This window comes from Chionomys nivalis, chromosome 12, assembly GCF_950005125.1.
Source record: "Chionomys nivalis chromosome 12, mChiNiv1.1, whole genome shotgun sequence".
Lineage (NCBI taxonomy): Eukaryota > Metazoa > Chordata > Mammalia > Rodentia > Cricetidae > Chionomys > Chionomys nivalis.
Window position 1 is genome coordinate 72939058 of NC_080097.1, and position 9088 is coordinate 72948145.

The following is a 9088-nucleotide window of genomic DNA, read 5'->3' on the forward strand; positions in this document are numbered from 1 at the left end:
TACTGCTAGGCCTGACACTGTGCTACCATTAGAACTGTCTTTCAGTTTTACGTGTATTCATAAATAAAGGAGTGGTGACATATTTAGTGCCAGGTTTTATATGCCATAATTTGTATTATATACCCTGATTTAAAAAAGTTTTTATTTGTTTGATGGATCAACCAAAAGTAAATGTTTATTATTGTAAATATTCAAATTAAAAATGATGAAAAATGACATTAAATCATCACTACTAATGAAACAGTAATACATTTCTATAAATTTCCCTTTATTGGTATATGTTGCAAACATAAAAAGAGAAACAATACATTATCCATAGTCTTTATCTAGCCATGCTATTCAAAGACTATGGTAATTATGTACTGCTCAGTCTATAAGTTCTCCACAAAGTTAACTTGTTTGAACCATAATTTTCTCATAGCTTTCTTCATTTCCTGATTCCTCAGTGTGTAAATAATAGGATTCAGTAAGGGAGTAATAGCAGTATATAACAGAGCAAGCATTTTACTTCTTGCAAAACTACCAAATGGCCAGGCATAAATGAAGATACAGGGTCCAAAGAATAGAGTGACCACCATTATGTGGGCAGACAATGTGGACAGAGCCTTGGAAAGTCTGCCAGGTGATTTGCGCTTTACAGTGACCAGAATGACAATGTAAGAAAGGAGCAAGAGGATGAAACAGATAAAAGACAGCAGCCCACTGTCAGCAATGACAAATAACTCCAGAGTGTTTGTTTCAATACAAGCAAGCTTGATTACCAGCGGGAGATCACAAAATATGTTATTTACAATATTGTGGCCACAGAAAGGCAAATTCACTATCAATACCATCTGACTCATGGTGTGTATGAAACCAATTGTCCAGGAAAGTAATACAGATGCATGCAGCAACCTGTGACTCATAATTGTCCTGTAGTGCAAGGGTTTGCATATGGCCACATATCTATCAAAGGCCATGACTATCAAAAGTGTCATTTCAGCACCCCCAAAGAGGTGCATGAAGAACATCTGGGCCATGCATCCCCATAGAGAGATGCTCTTGTGTTCTGCAAGCAAGTCTCTGATCATCTTGGGTGTTGTAACAGTGGAAAAGCCCATGTCCAGTAAGGAAAGGTTTGCAAGAAGAAAGTACATGGGAGAACGAAGGGTAGAATTAGCTGCCACTATGGCTATAATGAGACTGTTTCCCACCACAGTTGCACCATAGATCAAAGAAAATGTCACAAAGAAGAAAATCTGAAGGTGCCAATCTCCATAAAATCCTACTAAAATAAATTCTGTCACAGACGATCCATTTTCATAATCCATTAATCCAGTTCAGAAAGCTTCTGGGAGTTCTTTTGATACAATGAGGTGGAAAACAAAAGCAAGCCATAGTTATTGTTTGTAAGGATATATTTTTGTTATCAGTACAATATTGGTTGATGATCTGAAAATATTCAATGTTTAACATATCAATATTACCAAATATAACTTGAAATGATTTTAAGCATCACACACCTTTAACACAATATTCTTATACAAAATAGAAATCATTTGAATGGGTGAAAGTTCTATCATTTTATCTTATCATATGATATATTTTAGTAGATCCTCATTTTTCCCATTCTTTTGTTCACGTAGAAATAAAAATAAAGATTAGATGATGATAATAACTGTTTATTTTGTCTCTAATATATCAGGGTCTCCATGTCATTGGATTCCACATAGATAGGTTATTTAAATATAAAAGGATGTAGAGTCAAAACAGGAAATACACTGATCTGCATTTCTGAAGAGATCAACAAAGATTACCTATTGTTTTCCAAATAAAGACACAGGTTAGAATTCAATTTGTACATGGTAACCAATCTTAAAATTCACTAAAAATATTTTGCCTTTTTAATAATTTTTGATATTTTATAAAAATCTCAAGAAACAAAGACTCAGAAGCTCTTAAGCTTTTGTTCTCAAATGCTTTGTTGTCAATTCACAAAGAAGTGCTCTTGTGGAAATTGTATGGTTAAACACACTGGTTTAGGAGCAAATAACAAGGTGTCTCCATTTTCATGTATAGATTCTGCTTGTGTTTCAATGTTTAACTTTAAATACCTTTACTTGGATATTTAGATATTATTCATATTTTTGAGTAATAAAGCATTATTAATTACAGTAAAGTGTTAAGTGCTGGGCTTTACCCTAATATCTAAAGAACGTTAAAGGTGTTTAGTGCTCATAATAATCACATGATACTTAGTATTATTGTTGCCATGCAAATATAAGGAAGCCGTGATGTGCAGTTTATTGATACAGCTATATAGCTATCAAGAATGAATGCTAGTGAGTAAACCAAGTCAATCTGACAGCAGAATCTGCTGTCATATTAATATGCCAAATGCATCAAAAATGCAAGGGATATATTTCAAATTGATAAACATTCTTTGAACTCAAATGTCTCATGTGGAATTCCCATAAGATGCAATTCAACAACAAAAGAAGTATCTTAAAATGTATTTAACTCCCACTGTTCTTATGTGACCAAAATTTGTTATGCAGAGAGTTTATAATCTAGAAATACATGATTATAAAGAAAATTAGTTATGGGAGAAAAGCCTTAACTTAGTGTAGAACTTATGAAAAACAAAATCAAGATCACTTCATGTGACACCTTCAAGATAGAAATAAGCTTTATGGTCAATAAACCAAAAGGAGACAATATGGATAACATATGAATAGCTATAACATGAGATGTGTTAAGTACTTCTTTAAAGTACTATCCAATAACTTGAATTAAAATACATTTCTCTCCAAAATAATCAAAAGCACTTTGCAGATTAAATTATTTTATCTTTCAATTTTTTTTGTATTCTTCTCTTGGGTTATATACTTTGACTGTCTTGTTTATTTTAAAACCAGATTTTTCAGCTTTTTCTATGATATGGAATATTCATGATAAAATTCTTAAATTATTTACATTTTCTTCTTTCAATTGAATGTAAAGCACCTTATGTTTTCTCTCTTTTATCCAATGATCACTACTTTTTCTATTTGTGGTCTAATAATTATTTTTTATGGAGGCATTATAAATATCTAATTTAGAATGCATTGCCATTCTCCATTTCCTGCTCAAATTGTGAATATATACAATATTTATGTACTCTCTAAACCACCTGAATCTTGAAAAGAAATGTAGCCCTAGTCTATAATTTTCAATTTTAGTATGAGCTTTCTGAATGATCATATGATGCTTCTTATATTCATCATAATTACTCTTTGACAAACTAATGCCATTTTTTCCTCTGCAGTATAATTTTGAGAGTGTATTTTCTTTCAGTTTTCACAGTAATTGTTAGTTCTAGCTTAACTTGAAGGGGTGTTAAGTTAGCTCTCAGTTTGAGGATGCCTCAAAGACTAAAACTTTTTTCTAGCCAACACAATTAATTAAAATGCCATTTTAGTCATAATAAAGTTAAAGAATTTGTCTTCTACAATATTTTCACTTACCTTTCCTAACATACAGTATGAAGATCATAATCTTCAAGGTAATATATAAATTGAACCTACACTTCTCATTTTTTTTAATAGACTGCAGCATACCATTCTTCAGAGTATCTCCACTTCCTTTAAAGATGTGGATCAATTACTAGAGATAAGTTTTGGGAGTAATTGAAATGCAAATCTCAGTGGGAGTTGTTAAAAATGAAACTAATGCAACTTTAGAGATGCTTGTATTTAATTCTTGACCTTGTAATGACCTCTGTTTCTGCAAGTGTCGCTCCTTGATTATACCAATCATGTTATTCTCTATATTTTGTTGGTGATATAATAAGTTTAGAATGATTTTCTTGAGTGGAAATTCCTTTTTCATATATTACTTCAAATTATTCTTGTTAATTTCAATTTTTGAATATTTCTCAAAAAATAATTCATAACCAATATTGAGTACATTTTCAGTATGCAATTATGTATAAATTAAAATGTTTATGCAGGAAATGGACGATTTGAAAGATAAAAATGTTTACTAATACTAAATGAAATATCATAGAAATCTTATATAGTTATAATATATAATATAAAAATATAATATAAAAGTTATATTACAGAGCTATCTTATCACAAAACAAAGAAACTATGTAAGTAACTATGGAAGACACATACATCAATGGGAAGTAATAAAATATGTAGGTTAGAATCCATGCATTTACATCAACTTTTTTTTTCTTAAGAAGACTTTTAAAATACTGTACATTGGAGGAGAGACATTATATCTAACAAATGGTATTAGGAAAACCAGGTGTGTACATGCCAAAAACTAAAACTATGTTTTTAACACTTATCCTACACATGTTAGCTCAATATACTACTGTGCACTTTAAATCTTGGAGAAAAAAATTTAATTAATACATGCTAATATTTAAGTGCAGATGAGGACTTTCTGCATTCTTAGGTGGTAGAACTATGGGGAAGAGCTTTAGGAGGTGAAGTCTTCCTGAACAAGGTACATTACTGGACATTGAAGTAACATAGCCCTGCCTTAGACCCAGTTCATTTTCTCTATTTCATATTTTCTTTAAAACTGTGATCTCTTGGCCTCTTACTCTGACACAATGTCTTTTGCTTTTTACATGTCTCCTGAAACCCTGAGCCCAAACAAAACCTCACTTTTATATAAGTTGACTTGCTTAGGGTATTTGTAGTGGTTTGAAGAAGTATGGCCCCCATATGTTTGAATGTTTGGCATGTAAGGATTGGCAAAATTAGGAGATGTGGCCTTTTAGAGGAAGTGTGTTAATGTGGAGGAAGGCTTTGAGGTCTCATAAAATCTCAAGATTTATTATCTTTGAAATAGCTCACTCCTTGTTTTCAAAAGATCAAGATGTAGAGCATTCATTACCTCTTCAATATCAGGTCTGCCTGAATGATTTCATTTGTTCTACGATGATGATAATAGACTAACCTCTGAACTGTAGCCAGCCCCAGTTAGATGTTTTCCTTTATAAGGGTTACCACAGTCACAGTACCTCTTCACAGCAAGAAAAACCTTAACAGAGACAACATTTCATCACGGTAACTGAAAATTACCTAATGCGGTGTGGCTTTGCAGGTAGCAAAAAAATACATCCTGTTCTAACCCATTATTATCATGATTTTTACTGGTAATTATGATCATTAGTACACAGAGATTTTATTAAAATTATCTATTATCTCATTTTGTTGATTTTGTGCTATTTTGGGGGGGGTATCGTTTGTTTAACTATTCTGGAATTTTTTTCTTTGTTTCTTATAGACTCTTGGCTGTTTTTCAATCATTCTCTTTATATTGAAGCATTGTTTATAAGCCAGTTGATCTGGCTTAGTAGCCATAAATTCCTTTTGTCTGTTTTTACCTAATAAAATATTCATTTCTTTTTAAAATTGTTAAGTAAATTTGCTGGGGAAGATTCTGGTGAGACAGTTGTCTTTCAGAAATTTGGTGCATTTTTGAGGGCCCTGCTGTCTTTAAAGAATTCTGTGAAATAGTCTTTTGTTGTTATATATATGTATATTTAATTTAAACGTAATTGCACCATTTTACCCTTCCATTTTGTCCCTCCCATCTCTTCCATGTACCCATCTCACTCCACTACTACTAGCTGGGGACCTCTCCGTGGACACCTGCGAGCCCCTCTAGAGTCAAGTCTCTTGCCAACCCTAAGATGGCTCCCTTAATTAGGATATATATTTCTCTGCTCCCGTATCCACCCTTCCTATATCCCAACCATCCTATTCCCCCAAGCTCCCCCCATCCTCCCCTTCTCACCCAGACCTTGGACTTCCCACAGGGCAGGGAATTTGGAGTGCTCTTCAGTATTGAGAGGAAGGGGGAATGGAGTGGGGGAAGGGGGAGAGTAGTGGGGAGAGGTGGAGGGGAGTGGGGGGAGGGGGCAATGCATGGGAGGAGGGGGAGGGAAATGGGAAACAGGGAGGAGGCAGAAATTTTAATTAAAAAAGAATAAAATAAATACATAAATAAATAAAAGGTACCAAACCACATGGCTAACACAGACAAGATTTGTGAGTTAATGTAAGATGTAAGAAATAATTAATAAGAAAGCCTGAGCTACTAGGCCAAATAGTTTGTAATTAATATAGACCTCTGTATGTTTCTTTGGGACTGAATGGCTGTATAAACAGGTGGGTCAGAAACTTCTCCTCCTCCTACTCCTCAGCCTGAAGTGGTAATTTTGCCTTCAGGAATCTCTGAATGAGACTGCTTCTGAGAGCTGTCTTTCCCATCTTATATTACTCTCTATGGCTGGGATTAAAGCCATGCACTGCCATCATTAAAGGCATGCACCACCCAGTTTCTATACAACTAATGTACCACAGGCATTTAAGGTGTATGTCATTATGGCTTCTGAGATTAAAGGTGCATGTTAACATAATCTGGTCTATAGGGCTCACCAGTGGGACTGCTTTACTTCTCAGGTGTTCAGAATTATTTATTTATTTAATAAATAAATGTTTATTTATTAAAATACAATTAAAATCCACTACAAAGATTCCTGAATATTTGATTGATCTGAATAAGCAGAAAAATTCTCAGAAATAAATGAAAGACAACCTTAGGTCATGGCACCAGGTGACTTGGGCTCATGAACTAATTTCCATACTTGAGCCAGTTTTCAAACTCAGATACCCATGATGAAGTAATGATCAGATTCCCTTGAAAAAAGACCTTGTTAAAATTCCTGATTTTTACTGTTAGCTTTTCTCCAATCCTCCCTTCAAGAGATATTCTGCAAGGGTAATTGTTGAGATCCAGGTAGATCCACGGGTTTCCCCAAGACTCTGATGAGTGAATAAGGGACATAGTTCCTTGAGTAAAAACGGGAACTTGTTTGAAAGAGTCAATAAAAGCCTGGTCCCAGAGCCTTGGAAGGAACTTACTTCTTTCTCCTGTAAGCTCTAGTCTTTTTGTCCCAAGGAGCTGTGGTTATCAGTCTTTTCCATGGTCCACTTTCATTGGATGTTGTCACTGAAGACAAACCTGTGGGTACAGGTCAGTAATTACACACTGGGTCGAAAGAAATAATTAGAATTTCCAGGATCGATTAATTAATTTTCAATGGGTCATGACCCTTTTGCGTGATTGAACAACCCTTTCACAGGACTCACATTTAAGGTATTCTGCATATTAGATATTTATATTATGATTAATAACTGTATCAAAATTACAGTTATGAAGTAGGAACAAAAATAATTTTATGGTTGGTGTTCACCATAACAAAAAGAATTGTATTAAAGGGCTGAAGCATTCATTGAGAACAGCTGAACACAGATTCTGAATTGACACTATTTTGGACTCCCAGGAGTATTGTGGCTCCCCTGTATATGTAGAGGTGTATGGAGGTTAGGTGATTGAAGGAGTTTTGGCTAACCGCAACTCACATCAGGTCCAGTTGTTTCACAATCAATCCTGATTTTCCCCAGTTATAGAGTGTATATTACAGATATATATTCTTAGCAGCGTGTGAAATTCACATACTGGTTCTCTGATGTTTGGAGCAGAAGTATGGTTGGGAATGTCAGCTTGAAACCATTGGACTTATCTGTACTAGGAGAAATAGTCAGCTAAAATCAACATTGTATGTCTGCAGGAATTGCAAAATCTAGTGTCACTCTCAAGGACTTGAAAGAGACAGGGATGTTGGTTCCACCACATCTCACTTTACTTTTCCTATCTTGTCTGTGCGGAACACAGACAGTTCATGGAGTGACCATCACAAACATATTTGATTTTGACTCTGATTGCATCTCCTTTACCAGATGTGGTGCCCTTACTTGAGCAGATTAACACTTCCCCTAGTATTCATACATGGTATGCAGGCCCTTTTTTAATACCTTGATTTTGGGGACCACCAGAAGCAATTTGCTTCCAGGAAGCAAGGCCAGCAGTATACATTCACAGTTTTACCCCTTTAAAATATTAACTCTTGAACCCTCTGTCACCATTTAATTCGAAGCAGTCTTTGTCATCTGTCTCTTCGACAAGAACCACACTGATTCTCTATATTGATGAAGTTATACTGATTGAACCAAGTGAGCAGAAGGTAGCCAGTGCTTTGGACTTGATAGAACATATACAGATGAACATATGTGAATAAATATAAACAAAATTTAAGGACCTTTTAATTCAGAGAAAAATTTTATGAGTCCAGTGTTTGGTGGCAATCAGAGATACTTCTTCTAAAGTGAAGAATACATTTTTGTGCTTGGCTCCTCTCAGCAATAAGAAAGAATCACAGTATTTACTGGGTCTATGCATATCCTACAAACATCATATTTCTCATTTAATATGTACTCTAGCATGTACAAAATGATTTGGAAAGCTGATGGCTCTTAGAGGTTCCTAGAATAGGAGAAGGGTTTTCCACAAGTCTAGGTCACTCTGAATGCTGCTCGACCACTTGAACCACGTAATCCAATAGACCTAATGATACTTTATGTGCCACTAGTAGATTGGGGAAATATTTTGGAGACTTGGAATATCCCCATATATAAATCACATAGGAACCTTTATGATTTGGAAGCAAAACTCTTCCATTATCTCAGATTCTTCCTTGAGATACAGCTTTTTTTCATGCAATTGAGAGTTAATTAAACCAGAACATTTAACCACTAATTTGTGATGAAACATGAACTTCCCTTCATTATTTTGGCATTAATTGAACAATGAAGTCACAAAATACAGTATGCACACACAAGCCATTAAATATACATAAATATATATACATATATATATGTGTGTGTGTGTGTTTACAGATGGAGCATCAAGATACATATACAATACACCATAATTTATGTTCCCTGATTTAAAAAACATTTTCATTATATTTAATTATTCAAATAAGGGAAATTCTGATTATTAGAAAATGTTAAAATTAAAATGATGAAAAATATGTTAAACCATGGTTACTAATATAGCAATACAATAATATCAATTTTTCTTTATTAGTGTATGGTTCAAACATAAAGTTTTAAACAATATGTTATCTGTAATCTTTAAATTATCTACCCAATGTATGCAAAGGCTGTGATAAAATGTATAGCTCAGTCTGTAAGTT

The 9088-nt window shown here is 34.0% G+C and overlaps 1 protein-coding gene across 1 annotated transcript; it reads right to left on the reverse strand.

The window, feature by feature from the left end:
• Window positions 1-371: 371 nt before the first annotated feature.
• LOC130884726 (olfactory receptor 4L1-like) lies at window positions 372-1310 on the reverse strand. Its single transcript, XM_057785855.1, has one exon. The coding sequence runs from the start codon at window positions 1308-1310 to the stop codon at window positions 372-374; it is 939 nt and encodes a 312-aa protein (XP_057641838.1).
• Window positions 1311-9088: the final 7778 nt, after the last annotated feature.